This window comes from Podarcis vaucheri (genome assembly GCF_965113315.1).
Source record: "Podarcis vaucheri genome assembly, chromosome: 16".
NCBI lineage: Eukaryota > Metazoa > Chordata > Lepidosauria > Squamata > Lacertidae > Podarcis > Podarcis vaucheri.
Window position 1 is genome coordinate 10,989,837 of NC_138754.1, and position 21,814 is coordinate 11,011,650.

General features: G+C 40.9%; 1 protein-coding gene across 3 annotated transcripts in view; it reads left to right on the forward strand.

Annotated features, from left to right (window-relative positions):
* The window catches only part of PACS1 (phosphofurin acidic cluster sorting protein 1), a 69,998-nt gene that overhangs the window by 21,214 nt on the left and 26,970 nt on the right, over positions 1–21,814 (forward strand). For 2 of the 3 annotated variants that reach the window (XM_082202102.1, XM_082202103.1), the window contains exons 2-9: positions 8,842–8,929; positions 9,518–9,607; positions 11,262–11,387; positions 12,203–12,347; positions 16,553–16,644; positions 17,938–18,018; positions 19,081–19,140; positions 19,931–20,091. In XM_082202102.1, the coding sequence (XP_082058228.1) occupies positions 8,842–8,929; positions 9,518–9,607; positions 11,262–11,387; positions 12,203–12,347; positions 16,553–16,644; positions 17,938–18,018; positions 19,081–19,140; positions 19,931–20,091 (843 nt within the window). The remainder of the gene's footprint in view (positions 1–8,841; positions 8,930–9,517; positions 9,608–11,261; positions 11,388–12,202; positions 12,348–16,552; positions 16,645–17,937; positions 18,019–19,080; positions 19,141–19,930; positions 20,092–21,814) is intronic. The other variant, XM_082202104.1, reaches the window with a different exon arrangement.

Consider the following 21,814-nt stretch of genomic DNA (forward strand, 5'->3'; position numbering starts at 1 on the left):
AAGTGTCTGAAAAAATTGTAGGCATTCCAGTCAACAGTTTTCCCAATTGTTGTGCTCTCCTTATAATCTAAGGCATGCTTAGCACAAGACAAAAACTCTGCATGTCTATCACAGCTGGAATGTTGCAAAGGAAGGAAGGTATTTATTTTCTTCAGTCTATTTTGGTTTTGTTTTAAAATTTTCCTCCCCCTTTACTTTTAAATGGCACTCTTCCATTCTCCTTGAATTTTCTTTGACCCTGGAAGGATACACAGCTACCTTCCTATTACACCACATACCCCCTTCTTCTGCTTTCACTGCTTTCACTATTTTTTGGAGGAACTAGCAAATTTGACTTGCCTAAGCTTAATGCTATCTTCTAAACTGATTTTATGAGCTCTGATTCTAGATCACATCTCACAGTAATGGAATCATAATCTACAATGTGGGTAGAACCAGCTTTTAAATGCTAGTTGTGCAAAAATGGAACAGTTGTTGCTGTGTGGTAAATGACAAGACCATGTATAGGCAGAATTAAGTTGATGTATTTGGAAAAATCTGGTTGTGCTTCCTCAAGGTAGCAGAATGTTTTTGTTTTTCCTGTTATTCCTGATAAGTATTCAGATATATACATTGTTTATTTTTTAGCGTGTTACTCACAAATGTATGATCTTAAAGTGGGGTGGAGAACTGGATCTGGCCAGTGGTGGGTCAAATCCTTATTTCCTTCACTCTACCCCCAGCAACAGGCAAACTTTGACACGTAGGAAAGTTTTCCTTTCCTGCATGGTTTGAAATAAAAACTGATGTGGATAAAAGCACATGGTGTTAGTTGCAGGTGTTCGTGATCAGCTGATCGTGAGCCCTTGGAAAACCCTATGCCATGATGGTCAGCAGTTGCAAAGTGCTGTGCTTCCTCGGTTGCACTAGGGAGTTTCCCTTTGGGGCTTGTTAGCAGAAAGTACCACTTGCAGATCAACACTTGGGCACTCAGTTTACGAACCCAGTTGCTCAAGCCATGTCTTTACCTGCCCTGCCCCTGACATCACATATGAGTGTGTTTTGGGGGAAATGGTGTCATGAGCCCAGGGGGGCACATCCTGACCTAATTAAACCTGCTGGCAAGCTGTTCCCAATCCATGGGTTAGATGGTTTCATGTTCTGATTGTACAATGCAGCTTCATATTTCTATGCAAAATGTGGAGTAGGGTGGTAAAAAAAATGGCAACGAATGCATTGTTGTCACATCTTATTGACAAAACTACTGATTTTTGAGTGGAGTAAAACATGCACTTGTACATTTAAATGAGGATTCTCAGCTGGGGGACATTGTTATGCTATTACTATCCTGGAGCCAGAGCAGAAGATATATAGTTAGGGTTGCCATACATTCGGAATTTCCCGGACATATTCAGAATACTGCAGCCGCAAGTATACAAAACTGAAAAAGGCTCAAAAACTTTTTGAAATATGGCAACCCTAATATAGTGTACTATAAGCAATGCCAAGTCTGTCCACTTTAGATCTGAAGTAGATGACCAACGGATATACCAACATACAAACACAAATTGCTACATCTGGGAGTCGTAACATCCAACTTGGACAATGACAAATTTACTTAAACATTTGCTGGCAAATAGAAGACAAGCACTTGACTTTAATCTTTCTCTGCTGCTTAAGCCACTACATGTGAAGTATGTATACAGGTAATGAATTTTCTCCACCTACTACAAGAGATATGTGTTACCATCTGTGGCTACAGTTGTCAGATTGAAGTGAATAATGAATCTGGTTGGGAGTAAGATGAAGTAAATGGATAAACAAGAATAATCCATAACAGGCAACCATATAACATTGTTTAAAGAGGCTCAGTGAATACCACCCAGGACAGGCAACAATTAGTTTGTCTTCTCTGATTTTTTTAAAAAGCAGGTCACAAGACAGAATGTTAGCTCTGGTTAGGCTGAGGATGGCCCTCCCTTCAGATTATAATATAATGTTAACTACCTGCCTCTGTAAATGTTTGTGTACCTTTGAACAAATTTGTTGCAATTCGAATTCATTGCTAGCATACGAGTGTTGCAGTGGACGTCTTTTTTAAAAAGTGGACTAGCCTACCTGCCTGCACATGTGCTAGCCATTTTGTGGCCTAAAACATCCTAAGTCACTTTAAAGATTCTCTGCCTGAATGCATGAAGGCAGTTCTTACTTACCACAGGGAACCAGGTGAACAACATTTGCAAGCCTGTACTATGATCTAACAACTTTAGCTACATTTTCCTAAGGCTATGTGGCCTATGCAGGGAAAACACAAGAGACAAAACATGAGGTTTGAGCTGGAAGTGGGGGAGCCATCATAAGTGATTAATTTTGAACTGACTGGGAGGGGGAAAGCGTTTTTAAATCTCCCCAAAGCCTTTATGTATACAAGATAGTAGACTTGGGCAGTCAGCCACCACTTCACACATAGCCTACTAGTACCAAGTCCCTCTCAGCCAGTGCTTAATGCAAATTTGCCTGTGTGCTGCATGTGATGAGGATGCACTTTGTCGGGATATTTGCCCTATGAAATCTTTGTCCCAGACACTGCCCGTGGGTTATTCTTTTTAGCATTTAGCATGGTGTTGTTTTTAAGTGCTGCTGTTTCCCAAGTCCTTCTTTCTTTTATATTTAACTTTCACTTGCCCTTAAACATAGGTGGCTGAATGCCAGCCCTTCAAAATCCACTTAGCCAGTTTCCCCTTTTAAAATGTAAAAATTGCCAGAATGGCTGTTCTCTCAAGCCTGAGGTTTAATGAAGTGTGAAGAGAGCATTGGTTAATTCCCGCCCCCCCCCCCAAAGCTCTACGTTCCATTTTTAATGGAAGAAAGGATAAACGTAGCCTTGTGAGCAAAGAGTTTGATTGATAAGGTCTGGATTTTGCTCTTTTTGATCAACCAGTAACTGGCACAGACAAGGTCCTCTTGAGAGAGGCAGATATATTGGCCTACTAGATTTCGATATGAAAGAAGCCTGGGTCCAATTCTCAGCTTGCTCTAGAACAGGGGTTCTAAGTTTTTGCAGAAAACCCCTCTTTCAATCCAATAAAAAGAAATATAGTAACTGCAGTAAGAACAAGGTTTGTGGGGTTTTTTGGCTGATGAGACTCATCATGGCTCAATTTTGGATGCCACAACAAACCATGGTTAAGGAGGGTTACGCATGGTTTGGCGTGATGTTTGAATGGAGAAACTATAGTTAGTATCTTTTTGCTGTTCCCATGGATGCAATTGCACCACAGAATCAGGAGAGCAGACCTGGTAAAAAATGAAAGCAGGTAAACAGCTCTTAACTATGGCTTTATGTTTATGTTTGGAAGGTTGTCATGGTTTGGCGTGTTGTGTCGTCCTGGACCCAGGATCTGAGAAAACATGATTTTGGGAATCTGTAGCATGTACTAAATCAAATAGGGCACCACCTGCAATGTTTTTCAATCTTGGGTCCCCAGATGTGGTTAGACTACAACTCCTATCATCCATGACCATTGGCTAAACTGCATGGGGCTGATGGGAGTTGCAGTCCAACAATATCGGAAGCCCCAAGTTTGAAGAACACCGGAGGAAGCTGTGCTCCAAGCAGAGAGACATTCATTTTCTATATTAAATCAAGTTATATTTAAGATCAGCCCTTAGGGAATTATGACTGCTGGGACAGCTGTAAACCCAATGTTTCAGAATGGTCCTGTTTTCCCATCTGTTAAGTAAGTCTGTGGTGTTCTCTTATTCAAAATGCCCTCAAAGTGATAGAAAAGCATTGTTCCAATATTATTAGATTGGATAACAAAGGTGGATGTTAAGACATCTTTCCCTTAAGCAATTCAATCAGATCAGGTGTTTCTAATGCTCTTTTCTTGATTTTGAATAACTGGGGGTTGCATTCCCCAACCTTCCAATATTAGGTTTCTTACCCTGTTTTTTTATTTAATAAACATTACAGTGGTACCTCGGGTTAAGTACTTAATTCGTTCCGGAGGTCCGTTCTTAACCTGAAACTGTTCTTAACCTGAAGCACCACTTTAGCTAATGGGGCCTCTTGCTGCTGCCGCGCCACCGGAGCCCGATTTCTGTTCTCATCCTGAAGCAAAGTTCTTAACCTGAAGCACTATTTCTGGGTTAGCGGAGTGTGTAACCTGAAGCGTCTGTAACCCGAGGTACCACTTTATACCGCTCTTCAACAGAAACACTCAGGCTGGGTTACTATAAAAGATTCATATATAGAGTTGCTTCAGGATGTCAGGCTGAGTATTTTTGTGAACTACAGGTTGAGTATTTATGTGATTCTGAATAAAAGCCTTTAACTTTCACAGAACTACCTTGTGGTTTCTTTGAGTGATTTGGCAAGGATCCAAAAAGCTACTTGGGACACGCCCAGTCCAATTGTCACAGATTAAAGCTCTGTGTGTGTGTGTGTGCGCACACACACACACACACACACACACATATCTCCAGCTCAAGAGCCATGTAGCAAACTATTTTGAGATGTCTCTCAGTTTCTAAAGTGCTGGGCGGGGTGCGGTGGGTGGATCCCAATCTTCGTCTATTATATCAACCTGTGGTGGTGTTGGTACTTTCACTTATATGACATGTTCCTTTTGTGTCAAACACAACAACTTTGAAAATAAAACCCAGATATCACAGCAAAAACAGCAATCAACATTTTTTTAATACAAACAATAGCATTCCAAATAACATAGTAAAAACAAGAAAATGGCATTAACTTTGTTGTCTGAGTGGAAAGCAAATTAAACAAACATTTCTGACAGCAAAATATAACCCAGGAAGTAGCTTGGTGGCTCTTACTCTACAAAGGACAGATAATTCTGTAGGCTATAGGCCACTCCAGAGAAGGCCTGCTTCCTAAAATTTATACACCTCTTGATTGTGAGAAAACCTCTAAGTGGTTTTCAAAAAAGATAAAACAATAAAATTAGAAATAAAACAATAATCATACATGAGGCACAAATACCTTAGAAAATGTATATGTAGGAAATGCATATGTAGATAATTGTGGTTGATCTGAAAACATAATCCTGAGTCTTGTGGTACACAATCCACAGCTTGACAAGCTACAATGGGCAGTGAGGGCAGTGTTCTGCTCCTGCAGTCAGCTTCTGACTTATGTTTGATGTAGGTTAGCAGAGCATCTGTTCTGCAGTTCAGTCTCACTATGCAGCTCCATGCCTCCCTGCTTCTTGGTGTTGATCAGTCTCTTTCCCTGTCTGCCCTTTAGAATTTGCTGCTGTTATAGGTTCATGAATTTGAGCAGATGAAAGATGGGCCATGGAAGGCTTAGGTATGATTTTGGTACATAAATGGTGCAGTCAGAAAACTTTTCCTTTTCAGCCTACCCACCCCTTTTCCTCTTCACTGACAAAGATGGATAACAGAACCCTTAACAACAACAAAAAATTCCCTTCCTCCTCACGGCCTTCCTGTGGTCCACACATTAGACCTAGGCTTAAGCTAGCTATTGTCAACTTGCCATCTATCCAAAAACCTCTTTCCTAAAGGGAGAATGTGTTAGTCAGTGTATAAAGTGTTAAGCTTTCCAAGTCCTAATGGACCATCAAAAGTCACCTCCATCTATATGAATCTACCTAACCCTTGAGATCTAGTGAGATTTTGCTATGCGTTCTCCTTGTCAGTGGAAGAACGGTGGGTAAATATGAGAGAATGGCCTATTCTTTGGTGCCACAGAGACAGTGGAATGTCCTGTCTGGCCTCATTGCCTCTAACCTTAAAAAAATGATTAATATGTTTTCTGGCAGGCATTATCTGCTATACTGTTTTAATGCAGAGGTTTTACTGCTACTGTCTGTCGCAGACTGATTTGTTTTCTGTGATGGTTTTAAAATTGATTTTTGATACATTATGTTATTCTTACACAGTGGTACCTTGGTTCTCAAACATAATCCGTTCTGGAAGTCCATTCAACTTCTGAAATGTTCGGAAACCAAGGTGCAGGCACCCTGCAAACAATTGGTGCAGGGGCCCTAGAAACAATAGCCGACAGTCACATCAGATGTTCGGCTTCCGAAAAGTGTTTGAAAACTGGAACACTTACTTCTGGGTTTTCAGGTGTTCGGGAGCTGGAATGTTCGAGTACCAAGGCGTTCAAGAACCAAGGTTCCATTGTATACTACTTTGAATATATTGTTTATAAAATGGTGGAATTAAAAATGCTAAAAGTAAAACAGGATAGTCACTTGCAGCACTTCCCACTCAGTTCTGTTTTTGTTAGCTTTTGCTGTTGAGTAACACACACTATTCTGTAGCCCTTTGGCTTTTAAACTAATTTTATTAATTTTAAACACATCAAAAAACCTTAATGAAAAATACCTGTTGGGGATTCTGAAAGAAACTGTGTCTCCTCTTTAAGTGTGAGAACTTATTTATAGATTAACAACAGAATATATTGCATGTCCTGCTAAAAGAAAATAACACTGTTAATATTGACTCAACAAATAAGCAAATTAAAGGCCCTTCAATGTGATGGGAGACTTGAGGTTTTAAGATGAATATGGATTTTAGCTATCTGGTCTTATTTTTAGAAGAGAAGCCATAGAAACATCACTTGAAAGTTGAATTCACTTTGGATACAGACTGGAAAGAAGTCATACTTTAGTTCCCTTTTGCATAAAATTGGATGTAGGGAGGAGAAAGACGGCACATCTGTGTGGCCTGAGTGAATCTTGTAGCCCTGAATTTCTGCTTTGCTCTCATTACCACTGATAAATGGATATCATTAATTGGATATCAATGCTTCAGTTGATTAATCAGTAGATTAAAGTGTACATTCCTAAAAGATGCCTTACAGTAATTAACTGCATCTTCTCAAGGGAAAGGCTAGTTGTCGGCTAACCTACACTTGACCTTGCTCTTAATTTAAATGAAAGCTTTGGGGACCAAAGTACAGTAGTACCGGTAATTTCTGGGTGGAGTTGGAGCCACCCTGTACTGAGTTTCCGCCCTGTGTTCAAATCCTGCTGGCACTTGTCTGGATCTTACCAATTTGAGCTAGACATATTTGAATTTTCTGTCATAGCTGCATTCTTTCTTTGCACTTCCTGCAAAAATGTCTGGGCTTTTATGTTGGACTATAAGTTTTTAACCTTGATCACAATGAGCCCACCCCAGAAGTGTGGAAGAATTGACTTGAGCTATGTAACATTGAAGGAAGACCATTCAATACCAGTGGGAACTGTGAACTTTGTATCAGGCAGTGAATGGGCAGAGTAATAGAAAGGGCTGCAAAAACCTGTGCTGTGGTGTTGAGGTTCCAAAGGGTAATTTTGCAAAGGTGAAGGTGTTGATCTGTTGGCTCCAGTGGTGGTCCATCGATGAGGAAAATATGCTTCCACTCAGACTATATTTCAAGGATCCAGGTTTTTCAAAGCCAGGATTTGTCAATTCAATCCCAAGACAGTATCAAGAGTTCAGGACCCAGGAAGAATTAGGTTGGCAGCTGGAGGAATTAAGACCTATTTCCAACCAAAATTTGTACAGCTATTTCTGATAATAGCATCTTTTCCACAGACTTGTTTTTATGTTCTGAAAACTCTGCTACACCATTGTCAGTATTGTTGACAAGGACTGCTTGTTGACAAGGAAGAATGGGGCAAATTCAAAACGCCAGGAGAGAGTATATGCCTGCAGATTTAGTAATGACTGCATTAAAATAATGAAAACAAGAGCAACCATAACTTTAGCATCCAGGCATGGGAAACTTCCCTTCTAGTCTCGAGGTCAGAGATTCTGGGTTCCCTTAGGAGGAAGGTCAGAATAGAAATTGAATAAATAAAGTTCCTTTGCATAATATCCAAATGACTTAAACATTAATTTATCCAGGAAATAAACCTGTGAAAACAAGCTTCCTGCTGGTGAGCAATTAAATCTCATGAAGTTTTGAAATGTTGTGATGACATTTGTGTTCAAGTTAGGAACCCAGTTTCCTTCCTGTTCACGTGAGTTCTCTCCTTCTGTGTTGTGTGAGGTTGCATTTTTGACTCTCAAATTTGACCTCCACTTTCCCTGTAGTCATCTAGGTCCTGAAGTAGCCACACGCAAATAACTTGATTAATTATTAATACTTTATGCATAAAACATCCAAATGAAATGTTGTACCATATTTTAAACCTAGTATTACCATTTCAGAACCTCTAGGGTTAAGCAAGCGAGAAAGTTCTAAACAGATAAAAGGCTTATTATTGTAGAAATGTTAATAGTGCAACAAGAGATTATCCTTTATATAACATTTCCAGCATGAATTCTTAGCTTCTGCTTACATTATTATATTAACTTTATAATCTTGACAAAATGGAAAGCTTTCTAGTACACATAGAAAGAGATGTGCATGTATGTGTTGAAAAAATGAAATGAAAAGGACTTATCCTCCTGGCAAGTGCCACTTGGAAATCTGTTTTCTGTGCCTCTTGGCATACTTGAAGCTAACAGTCTGTCTCACTCAAGTTTCAATCTGAGCCAAATGGATTCAGATTGCCTACACATGGAGAATTCATGGTACGTAAAGGACAAAGTTGGTAGCACTGCCCTGTCTCCTAAGCTGCCTTGTGTTCTGGAAGGCTGGAAGAGTGTGCTGTTCTTGATCATTTTCTTAGTAGAAATATACAGTAAAATACTGATTTCAACAGCCTTGTTTGGGGAGCTGGAAGTGGAGAGGAGAGACTGTTCCAGCTGCTTTATAGTTCAAGAAAGGGTAAACCTTGTGTTCTTTCACAACGGGCAAGTGTATTTATGTAAAGGTTTTTGTTTCAGGAGTTCCTGACCTATAATCTATGTTTTTTATTTCATTTTACTTGACAGATTGTTCAGCTTGACCTTGAAAAAGTTAATCATGCTGAAAGAGATGGACAAAGATCTAAATTCTGTGGTGATTGCAGTTAAACTGCAGGTACGTGTAATAAGGGAGCAAGGAATTTTTCAAACTGTATATTGGCCATAGCAATTGCAAGGCTTGCCAATTGTGTATAGCTCTGGAGAGACCCAGTTCCCTTTCTCCTGTTCTTGGGGTTGGGGTGGTGGTAGTGTTAAGCTTTTCCATTTTCCTGTGGAATGGGCAAAATGTCTGGCTTGGAGCATTGGACTCTCTAATTCATTATGTGGAACTTCATGTTCAAATTTAACTTACTGTGCCGTGCCTAGCATCCTAGCCCTATATACCTGAAGGAGCATCTCCACCCCCATCATTCATCTCAGACACTGAGATCTAGCTCAGAGGGCCTTCTGGCGGGTCCCTCACTGCAAGAAGTGCAGTCACAGAGATCCAAGCAGAGGGCTTCTTTGGTAGTAGCACCCACCCTGAGGAATGCCTGAAAATGGCTCTGAAAATAGACCAATTCCCTGGATTGATTAAAAAATTAGTACATACTGTATTAGTGTTCTTGTGCCAGTTTCTTCAGTATGTTGTTTGGGGCTCAAGTATCCCCATGTTGAAGACTGAAAACAATGATGCACGCCTCTTGTTCTGTGCGAGTTGCAGGGTTCAAAAAGGATTCTGAGGTCCAACGAGATTGTCTTACCTGTCAGTGGACTTGTGGAAACGGAGCTTCAGTTGACTTTCTCCTTGCAGGTAAATACAGTTTAACTAAATTAATGGGGGTGCATAGAGGGGAGGGATGCTGGGGGAAGGAAGGGATAGAAGACCCTTTCTCCATAAACTTCATCAACATACCTTAGGATCTTTCTCTAATACTGTACTCAACACTAATATCTCACAAGAAATGTAAGTGATTTGTTAGAAAGACTGTACAACCTGAAAAAAGCGAGAAGGCATGTACGTTTGTGAACCAAGAAAATCTTTATTAAAAAAAACTTTTAAAAACACACCTTAGCATCTAATCCTTAGTCTTTAAGGTGCCACAAAACTTCTGTTGTTTTTAATGTAATAGGTTTAACATGGCTACTCCTTTGGAAATAGCATAGTGTTAGTGTGCTTCAGATTTTCTAAACAAGAAGCTTAATAACTTTACAGTGGTTTGGGGATATTTGAAGAGAGATTGCTGTGAAATTTCAAATCTCGTTACACCCACACTTTCATATTCCTAGGAAGCAATGCCACACTCTTCCTGCTGTGTGCCTAGCATGATAGCTTTTCAGATTGAGAATGTGAGGCTTATGCAATGTGTCAAAGATAGCTTTCCAGTGGATTTCTCTTCTGTGCTCCTTTTCTTCAGGGAAAATGCTCAACTTCTTTTTCTCCCTTTCATGCTACATAAATAGCCATTTCTCAGCACATGGTGTTAAAAAGCATTGGACCTGTAGAGAACTGTAAAATGTATGCAATCTGTATTAAACTGTTCAGCTTCACTGCTGTTTACGGGGTGAATTACATTCTTAAAGCATCTGAAGTGTTTATCTAAGATGGGACGGAGAGGATTTATATGTTATCCTCTTCTCCTTGCTAGTAAAATCCAGTGCAATCACAAAGCCAGGAGGTGATGAATCTGGGTGTTTGGGGGATGGTGACGTGCAATTTGTTTTAACGAGTTTTCTTTCAGAATAGTTCAGACATTACCTCTTCCTGAACCAGCTGTCTTGCATGGGGAAGTAAGTTTTTGACTTGCACAGTTGTTGGATCCATTTTTAGACCATGTCCTTTATACTGAAGTGGCAACCATTTTTGGAACGTCATTCCTGACTCTAAGAAATGGCAAGCAACTATACAATGGGACATTTCCTCACACTTTAAAATCCTTTTGAAGGCATGAATTGAATGGAATATATTGATTGGGCCATTTGAAACGGTTTCCTAATCATCTGGAGAGTATTTTAGCTAATAAAGATTATGAGTTTTGGGAAAGTTACGTGGGGCCAGCTGGCTGATAGTACTGCTTTGAAGCTTACTGTCTTGACCATCTTGATATGCTGTCAATATAATAGCATTTATAGAGAAACCAGAGATTGGAACTGAGGGAAGTGGGGAGGGTGGGGAGGGTGGGTTGTTTTATGGGAGGGGGAGGGGGGAAATGGGGGGGAATTAAGGATGATATGATTTAAGATAGTATGTTTTGTTTAAATTCCTAATTTATTTTTTTTTAAAAATGCTGTTAATAGCTACAGATTAGTATTGAGCGATCTATAACCTGAAGACTTACAATTCTTGTACTAAAGTTGGTTCAAGAAAACATTACACTCAGCCTGATCTCCTTCTATCGGGACTTACTGCTGTACAAGTTTGGTCTGCAACTTATTTACATGCCATTTCCTTTGGGTTCCTCTTGCAGTATCCCCACTTCCTGAAGCGAGATGCCAACAAGCTGCAGATCATGTTGCAGCGAAGGAAACGGTACAAAAACAGGACCATTTTGGGCTACAAAACTCTAGCTGTTGGCCTTATTAACATGGCTGAGGTAAGGGAAGTTGAGAGAACTGGTTTTCTTGAGAAAAATAATAGATGTTGTTTATACCTCCTGGTTGGATCATGTTTCTTGGGAAAGCACACTACATTTTTTGAAGGGGACTTAAAAAGTGAGCACCTCCCCACCACCACTACAGTGTGAGAATTGATTTGGGGAAGTGCAGGCTTGGACAGTGAGGTTTTGCATGCAGGAAGGCCCCAGGTTCAATCCTCAGCATCTCTGGGTAGAGCTAGGAGGGACTTCTGTCTGAAATCACTATTAATTAGTGTGGACAGTACTGAGCTAAACTGACCAAGTAGCCTGACTTGGTGTAAGGCAGCTTCCTATATTCTTATATATTTCCCTCCACAAAAGTTGTGGCACTATAAACAGATATTTGGAGAAGCAAAGAGAGGTAAATTTGTTTCATGGTGTTTGGGTAGGAATTCAAAAGGTTTCATCAAATTAAGTTCAGTCGCTAGCAATGCTGTGCCAAATGTAGGTTGGAGACACTTGCATCCATAGCACTGCCTATCTTCTCCCTTCCACCATCACTATTTTGCATGTTTAGTCTCCTTTACAGGAATGAGCTTTCCCAGTTGGTTGAGCTTTTTGTCTTAGGCTCACATTGGTGTGTGCTTCACATTCCTTGCTGTAACAATCTCTCTTCTTTAGAAGATTGACTTACAAAATTGCCTGCTGTGCATTTTAGTTTTGCAATTTTCAGGAAATGTAATCAGATCATCTAGCCACTTTGCTATTGCTGTTTTCTCTGTATTGAAGCTTTCTGGCTGCATTCCTGAAATTGTACTGTTTTTCTTCTCCAGGTTATGCAGCATCCAAGTGAAGGAGCCCTGGTGCTGGGACTCCACAGTAACGTGAAAGATGTTTCTGTCCCTGTTGCTGAAATTAAAATCTATTCCCTGTCCAGCCAACCAATAGACCATGAAGGACTAAAATCAAAATTATCTGGTAAGAATGTTTGTAAGACTTTAGTTTCTGGATTTTGAGCAGTCCCAGTAGTTGACATGTACTAATGCAGGACACAGTCCTCAAACAGTTGTCAAAGTTTCATTTCATTTCTTTCACTTTTAATTTGTATACTACCATTCTATATAATTTAATTTCTATACCACCCTTCATCCGAGGATCATGGAGCAGTTTACAATATAAAAACACCATGGGAAACTCCAGGTCTTAGATGCAGGAAGGTTCTCTGCCCAGACTTCTACCCCTGTATCTTGCTTTCTGCTTCTGATTTCCTGGTGCAGTTGCTCTGCTTCCTTTGGATATTTGCATTGAACCAAGAGTGAGCAACCATTTTTCCATGGCCATCTTAACAACCTTTTCTCAACAGAAGCAAACCAAAACATATCTGCAGTATTTGGACTGAAATATGATTCATCATTTTTTCACAAGAAATTTGTTGTTTGCTGCATCTTTGAGTATGCACCTTTGGTTTCCACAGCACCCAAATGTTTAGGGTGTCTTTTGTAGTGGAGCAGGAGAAGGGGATGGGACACATAAAGTATCTGTTATTACAGAGAGGACTCACAATATTCTCTAAGAGCTGAAATTCCCACAGTTCCTTGTGTTGGGGAGGGAGACCATGCCTATTAAACCACTTTAGGTTCGGAGTGATAAATGTGGCCCAAATGAAATTATAAATCTGTGACTTTCCAAAATACAGTTGGCTTATTCTGCCCATGTGCAGTGTTATATAGCTGCTATGCCAGTCAAAGCTGCATTCTGCTCTGTTGGTTTTCCCCTCTTGTTTTGTGCTGATTGGCTAAGCCATAGCTCAGTGGCTGAGGGCTGCCTTTGCATGCAGAAAATCTTAGATTGAATCTATGGCATCACCAGTTGAAAAGACATCTGGTAGCAGGACTAGGGAAAGCCTGTGGCTGAGATCTTAGTGATTTGCTGCCAGTCAGTGGGCTGCCAATCAGAGTGAGCAGCACTGAGCTGACTTGGTTATAAGTCAACTTCATATGTTCTCCAGTGCATACATGTATCCATACAAAGCAGAGGAAATCTTGTGTTGGATTCCCTGCTGTGGTTGATTTTGTCCTAGTGCCAATAATATGGATGCTTGAGGCACAGTGAAAGCAAAGGAGTGCTTGTAGCAGCAAGCTTACAGCTGGTGCTTGGCAGCCTGTGGTGTGCTCAGTTGTTAGTCTTAAAGTGTGCAATTTTTCAGGAGAGCAATCCCAATGCTTTTTGGATCTAGTACAGTAATGTCCACTCTTGCTGTGTCTTGTTTTGACAATCCAACCTAATTCCTTCAAACACTGCTATATTTAGCCTTCTGTCTTGGATTTTTCTGCTTTATGCTACTCCCTCCTGGATGGCTGCCTAGGCAATAAATCTGGTTGCTAAGGAAACTGATGGAGATGTAGACTCTGTGCTGGATTTATTCTAATATTTGGGTTTATTACCAGCAATGTTGTGAGTGACCGGATGCGAGGGAAAGCTGGGAACTGAGATGAAGTCATTACACTAGGCTCCAGTGTTATTAGTGCCTTTATCTGAGAATAATGGAAATGGGTTCACTTAGTTGCATAGTGTCAGAGTTTTAATCTAAAAATGATCTTATACTCTTTATAGTGGAGAAAGACGCAAGATACAGTAAACTAATATCCACTGTTAAATGGATATAATAGATGGGGACAGCTTTTTAAAAATTACATTTGTGTATTGTTCTTGAGGGTGGCATGCCTGTGTATCTTTGGTGGTGGTGAGGTACCAGATTGGCCTGAATATAAGCCGCACTTTCCCCCAAAATTCTGAACATGAAAAGTTGAAGTGCGGCTTTTATTTGTGACCTTACGGTATGCAGCCAGGAGCACAGGGCAAACCATGGCAGGAGCGTGGTGAAGTCGTGCCTGCCTTGCGCGTAGTACCCCACTCTCTCCCCCAAGGCTGAGAAGGGAGACAGCGAGGAAGGGGAAAGGCTGCCGACAATGCTGCGCACGCACACACCCCCAGCATGCAGCCAGGAACAGCAAGAAATAGAGCAGCTTATATCCGGGGGGGGGGGTTTCCTTTCCCCCCCTCCCCCCATCAATTTTAAAGGTGCAGCTTATATTTGGGTGCAGCTTATATTCGGGCCAATACGGTATTGTGATATTTACCCTTGCAACCAATTTGTGAATTAGGCTAAGTAGAGAATGAGTGAGTGAGTGATTGGCCCAAGGTTTCCCCAGTGGGCTACTTGGCTGAGTAAGGATTTGAACCCAGATCTCTGCAAACCCAGCCCAGTATTCTTTCTATTCCATATAGGCCATCTTCAGTGAGAATGATGCTGATGGGGTTGGATTTGGGCACAATTGTCCTTTTTGTCTGCATTTGTGAGACTTAAAGCCTGTCATTCAAATACTGTTCACTAATCAGGATTCAAGCTTGGTTAAAAGCAACACCTACTGCCAGACTTGGGGATAGACTTTGGTGACTTAGGTCTGAGTTGAAGGGGCAGCAGTCAAGCAGATTCAAAAGTCCTGCTTTAAGCCCATGTGTTAGATGGTATCCCACTAAGGCCAGCATAATATACTTCCATTTCCTAATCCCTACTGAATGTAGCAGACGAGCAAGTTCAAATTGTAAAACTCATTCAGATAGCTGAAGTCACTTGAATGGCACATGGACACACTGAAAAGAGGGGGGGATCTGCTTTTGTCAGGCTCACCATAAAAGCAGATTTCATTTGTGAAATGTCTGCCTTAAATAATGGCTCTAGCCTATGTTTATAGTCTCTTTAATTACTTCCCCTAAATATCTGGGAAATGTTTGCTGTTGGTGACTGTGTATTAGGCTTAATGAAGCATTTGGCTGATTGGAGAGGACAGTTGTGAATCTTGAATTGTGCTGTTTTGCTGGTAAGCCCCATCCTCAAGAATGAATGATTAGCTGTCAGTGTGAATGAGAAATATCAAGTTTGAGGTCACCCATGGGGGCTATGCAGATGCAATGATTTTCATAGCTACTTATGCTGTCTGGTCCGACTTGGATTGACCCTTTGGATGAATATTTAACTGCAGATCCCTCCGGTTGCTTTATTTCCCTGATATGATGCAGAAATATCATGTTCTTCAGTTATGATTCAAAAGGCTCATATTGGTTTGATTTGAAGGACACAGTAAGCCATAGTAGGAAACAAGCTAAGGCTTCCTGCCAACAAGCAGCATGCTAGTGCAAACTCCTCAGTTATCCCCATTTTGCTCTGCCCCGCCTAGAGCTGAAAAACAAATGATAGAGCAACTGGCTTAGTATTACATGTGGCCCAGTACTCATCATTCATATTTTCTCTAAGCAAACCATGAGTTGAAGCTGCTTGTTTGTGGAGTTCCTAACTATGGCTGTCAAGTACTAATGGGGCAATTTTATTTATTACTGGCTCACCTAATGTGTTTGTTGTATTTCTGGGACTCTGTGAATGTTAAAATTGTTGGCATTCCTGACAGTTCAAAAATTAAGATCTAATCTAGTCTGCACAAGCAGTCAAGTGAGGTGATAGGATCCTGAAGTAACAAGAGTAGATTGTTTGCTTAATTTGGAGAGCATAAAGGGGGGGGGCGTTCTCTCACCTGCTATCTGAGTTGATAACAAACAGTGCCCGCCTCCCTGCAAGTGGAAAAAGAAAACAAGCAGAGAGAGATTCATCCAGCTCACTCCCTGTTTAGTTAGTTTTCTATTTGTTTTATGCTTTCTGCCTTGGGAGGACTTTGCACAGAAAGGCAGCATGCACATATTGAAATAAACTTTTTAAGTACTTGGATTTTTTTTTATATAAGAGAAGAATTTTTAAAAAGGGATATATCTCACCTGCACCCTGAAGTGGTACACCTTGGGACTCTACCACTTTATTGTGCTGTGTGCAGGAAACACTTTACTAATCCACCAAGAGACTCCTAGAACTGATTTTCATGACATGTATAATCAGTAAGACAAGACGACCAATGAAAAGTGGGGGGAAGTTACATATTATGATGGCGCACAACATGCTGGCCACTCAACAACCAGCTGCCTTCTTGCTTTACATTCTGCTGAATTTGCATGACCTTTGTCCCTTGAACCTTCACACTGGGGCAGCCTTGACTCCAGTTTGCGAATGAAAATATATTCAGTTTATTTGCAAGTTTGGCAAGTTGGCATTTCTTAACTCTCAAACTATCCTCCAGATCGCTCTCCTGACATTGACAACTATTCAGAGGAGGAAGAGGAGAGCTTCTCTTCTGAACAGGAGGGGAGTGATGACCCCCTACATGGACAGGTAAGCTTCTCTTTTCACCTAGTCAGTCCCTTCTGTGAGGGCATGTTGAGAATGGATTGCTCAGCAGACTCCTAAAGGAACTTGGGAACTCTGACACCTGTTCACAGATGATTACATCATAGTTCCTGTGTACTACTTCCCTCTCCAATATCCCTTATTGCATTAGATTCATTTTAACCTTTTCTAGTTGTTTATTAAAGCTGACTTGGAAACCCGAGGAGGAGCCAGGTGAGCCCTCTAAAAATAGTTGCTCACCAAATCCTGATGTAAGCTGATTAGAAAGAACAAAGTGTAGCAGAAAAGAGTTCATGGGAGTTGGCTGTATGGCACTTTAAAAAAGAAAGTGAGTCTTCCAACCGAAATTATACAAATACCACATGAACACAAAAACCAGATTAGCATAATAACACAAATAATTAAAACAGCAACAACAAGCAGTTAACCACTGCTGTATCATTCACTACAAATCTCTAACAAAGTAGTTTCACTTACACAGTACACAAAGAATACAAAATTGTATGTTATTTTGATTCCTTTGGCATTGTTTGCAATATAAAAAAAATCAACGTGGCTTTAATGCACTCCCAACAATGAGTATCAAATTATATATTCCTGAACCTTATTCACTTAATAGATAACAAAAGTGATTAATTTTTCAGCCAATTTATCATAATGCTGTCTGCCTTCTCTCTTGATGGTTTGGTTGACCATACAAACTATACTCCATGCTTTATTTAACCAACCAATACTGGAAGCCAGGAATTCTTCATATTATAAGCAAATGTTATATGAGCAGCATTCAGCAAAAGAAGAACCATCTCTTGTTGTTTGTTAAAGTTGAATCTTTAACATAACCCAGCAGGAGGGATTAATGGATCCACTGATAAAGAACAGCTTGTTACATATTTTTTTTCTGTTACTACATCAAGCCAAAAGTGGGACAAGACCATGGCATTTCTAATACTGAAGGCCAACTCAAAGTGTCATAGATCTGAAGAGGTTAACTAAAAGACAAAAGAAGCAAACCTGTTACCAGTTAATATCCTGAATAGGAATGGCTGAGAATAAGATACGTAGGCTTCCTAAGTAGCTTTGGCCAGTGTTGGCCATCTTGGAATTTTCATGTCTGGCTGTGTTCAGTCATTCGAAGCCAGATCAAAATGCCAAGCCTGGTATCCCTAACATTTCATGGGCAAAGAATGAGATTTTGTCCTGCTTTGGAGGACCTTGTTCATAACTCTGTGGCTGGGTGTTCTTTGTGTTCTGAAGTGGTTTCTCCCCCGCACCCCCTAGGATTTGTTTTATGAAGAGGAGGACCTTAGGAAGGTGAAGAAGACTAGGAGGAAACTGACCTCAGCTTCTGCAATTACTCGGGTGAGTAGCACTGCAAGTGGACTTGTCAGGTGAGGAGTTTGGGGCCTGCCTCTTCTCCCCCCCCCCCATCTTCCAGTCCATCTTGTATCTGTCTGCTTGGTAATCCCAAGAGACCAGGCATAGGTGAGACCCACTATGTGGCTGTAACACACTGAGGTGAAGATGCTTCATAGCCTCAAGAAGAGCAAATGTTTACCTCCTGTATTGTGTGGCCACAATGTGCCAAATATTAAACTTCTGTTGGTTTGTGTGTGATTAGAAGCTGTATTAAAAAGGAGTCTCCCATGCTGGTACTCAGCCATACCTGCCTAATTGACTTGTTACCAGATTTGTTTTAGTACCAAGATACAGAATGAGTAGCTGACCTTTGATGTTGAGTTTTGATACTCTACCAAAAAGAATCTGTGAGCTTTTTTCAAGCAGAGCTTAATGAGAACAACCATTAGTTGACCACCACATTCCCACACCTCAGGGGGTAGCTGCAGAGTTTCCAGGCAGTCTTGACCTGCTTTTTAATAAATTAAGCACTTATAAGATCTTCCCTCCCTTGTATGCATTGCTCCTTAATGCTTAGCTTTGAAGATGAGTCTTTGAGAACTAACTTTCTGAGCTACCTTCATGAAATATGTACGCTTTAAAGCTGAACTGTTGAGAGCTGCATTCTTATCAAGTTTGCAAGCTAAGCAGTGTTGCTCTGGACCAGTTACTGGAAGAAGAGTTTGAGTAATGCAGAGGTTCTGCAGAGGTGTTTTTTTCTGGCATTGTGCTGCAGAGCTACTATTTCCCCCTCCCATTTGGTGTAGGTTTATGGACTTGTTGAACACACTGTGGTACTTGGGTTCAGCTATATATGGCGTGGTGTTCTGACAAATCTGCTACCATCATGTTTTGTGGTTGGGGTGCTAAATTGTGGGGAGAATTGCCTTAGGATTTTCAGTGTGTGTTTCACTCTCCCAGCCTCAGTACTCATCATGCACTGTGTCTCAAGAACTCTGCTTGTGCCTGTCCTAGTCAATTGATAGGTGGCCTTTCTAATAAGTAAATGGTACCTCTTTTTCACAGCAGCCAAATATTAAGCAGAAGTTTGTGGCTTTACTGAAGCGGTTCAAGGTATCGGATGAGGTAGGTATGACAACATTTATGGTCTAGATTCCTGTAAGTGTGGTTCCTGGTTATTTTACAAAAAAACCGTGGTAATAAGTGGATATTCCATGATGACAATTTCCACATGAAATGTAGCTGGCAATGTTTGGTCTAAAGAGAAGGGTTGAAGTTCAGTGGTAGAGCACATGCTTTGCTTGGAAATGATCCCAGTTTCAATCCTTGGCGTCTGGTAGGGCTGAGAAAAGACCCCTGGAAGCCAGTCAGTGTAGGCAATACTGGCTAGATGGATTACTTTGGAAGTATAAGGCAGCTTCCAAAGTTCCTAAGCAGTTTTATGAGGGCAGTTTTGGGATTATTGGTATGGCCTGGAGAAAACAGGAGGAACCCTGCTTACATCACAGCAGCAGGAGCTCCTTTTACCTCTGGAAAGTATGGTTCAGGTGTCTGCATGTGTGGGTACAATCAAAAGATGATTTGCCTTGCTGCTTTTGTCTTGCATTTTCATTATAAGATGTGTCTGTCACTTACCTATTTAAGAATACAAAGCAATATAGTTTTGTTTGTGTGATCCTGAAGGAAGACGCAAGATTTCAGGTGAAACTGGCTGACTGATGCTTGCTTGGCAATGCCCCAGTTTCAAATACCACACATTTGCATCACTATGCAGAAAGAAGATACAGCATAGAACTTAACAGAAAGTTGCCCCTCTGAGAAGCAAATAATTCTGGGTCTGTCTTAAAGAATAGGAAGCAGTGTATTTGGAACATAGGAGCTTTGAGCACCCTGGTAACTATGTCTTTTTTAACAGGTCGGCTTTGGACTGGAACATGTCTCCAGGGAGCAGATTCGGGAGGTAGAAGAGGATCTGGATGAGCTCTATGATAGCTTGGAGATGTACAACCCCAGTGACAGTGGCCCTGAGATGGAAGATACAGAGAGCATCCTCAGCACACCAAAGCCAAAACTGAAGTAAGTGTGACTGGATAAGTTGGACACCTGTGTGTGTGTGTGTGTGAGAGAGAGAGAGAGAGAGAGAGTGTGTTGGGAACCAAGATTCCTGTGCGAGATATAAAATTGCTGATACGCTGTTCTTCCACAAAAATCTGAAGCCTGAGTGACTATGCTTAAGTTTTGTTTTCTTTCAACATCAAAAAGATTTCAATTTTTGACTGAATGAGGCGACAGAATGCATCACTATGCATAAAGATGATACAGGGTTGCTGTCAGCTGTTAAAATTTTAGGGCTCTTTAACCAAATATCAGCCCTTGGGAAAGTGTTGTCTGACTTCTATGGTTTGATTCTGGAACCTTTTGTCAATAATGCCCACTACTGTTAAAGCTTTCCCCTGCCACCTTGAGACCCAGCAACTTTAAAATACAAAGCCCCAAGATTTTCATAAAGCTGAATTATGTGGAAAATATATGTGCATGCTGTGTGATATGCTTGTTGACATGCATGACATATATTCAGACTTGTCCACTTTTAGGGGTGGATTATTTTCAAGCACTCCTGTGTCTCTCTTAAATTCCATTCCCTGTCATATTTGGATGGCTGCATGAAATGTGCAGAACCTTGTTCTGTAGTTCTAAGCATGCAATAGGAAAAAGAAAAGTGAAGTTTGTGCATAATTGAGGCAGGGAGGGGGAGAGTTCTTCCTCTGGCCTCTATTCTAAGGAAACACATTCTCTTCCAACAGAATTCTTCCACTGTAGCTGCCAACCCACTCAGCTCCCTGTGCAGTCATTCTGTTCCATAGCACTCTCTCTCTCTCTCTCTCTCTCTCTCTCTCTCTCCCTCTGTGTGTGTGTGTGTCTGTCTGTCTGTCTGTGTGTTGAAGGGTGGACCTTGCACCCCTCCCTGATTTTGGGATTTGTATTTCTCCTGTTTCCTTTCCTTTTACAGAATCATATTAGTGATTATCTTTTAAACTGAAGCTTAATCTTTGTGGTTGGATTATGTTACAGTTCTGTCAAAAAAAACAATTGATCCCAACTTCAGCATGCGTGGCTTGCCTGTGAGCCATTCTGATTTCCTGTTTTTCCTACCCAGATAATTGAAGCCAGTCAAAGCTTTCTCCCTATGTCTCTACCTCCTATCCACTTGAACTGAATACTTAAGAAGTCAGCTAAATAAAATAAAAAAAATTGCTGATTTTTAAAAATATATTTACAGTGGTGCCCCACAAGACAAATGCCTCGCAAGACGGAAAACCCACTAGATGAAAGGGTTTTCCGTTTTTGAGCTGCTTCGCAAGACGAATTTCCCTATGGGCTTGCTTCGCAAGATGAAAACGTCTTGCGAGTGTTCCGATTTTTTTCCGCTTCCCCCCCTTTTTCTAAGCCGCTAATAGCCTTTTAGCCGCTAAGCCTTTAATAGCCGCTAATCCGCTAAACTGCTAATAGCGCTAATCCGCTAAGCCGCTAATAGGGTTGCTTCGCAAGACGGAAAAACCGCTAGACGAAGAGACTCGCGGAACGGATTATTTTCGTCTTGCGAGGCACCACTGTAATTTCATTTTGTTATTATACACACACACGTGTGTAGCTAAAGTCAGCTAAATGTCAGTCAGGCTTACAGAACATTTTTCTTTGGGATGTGGATGATGAAAGAGAAGGAACAGCTGCTTTTTGCTAGGTTGGGAAGGCATGCCATTTGGGTCTAGAGGCCACATTGCCACTATTTAATTGTAGC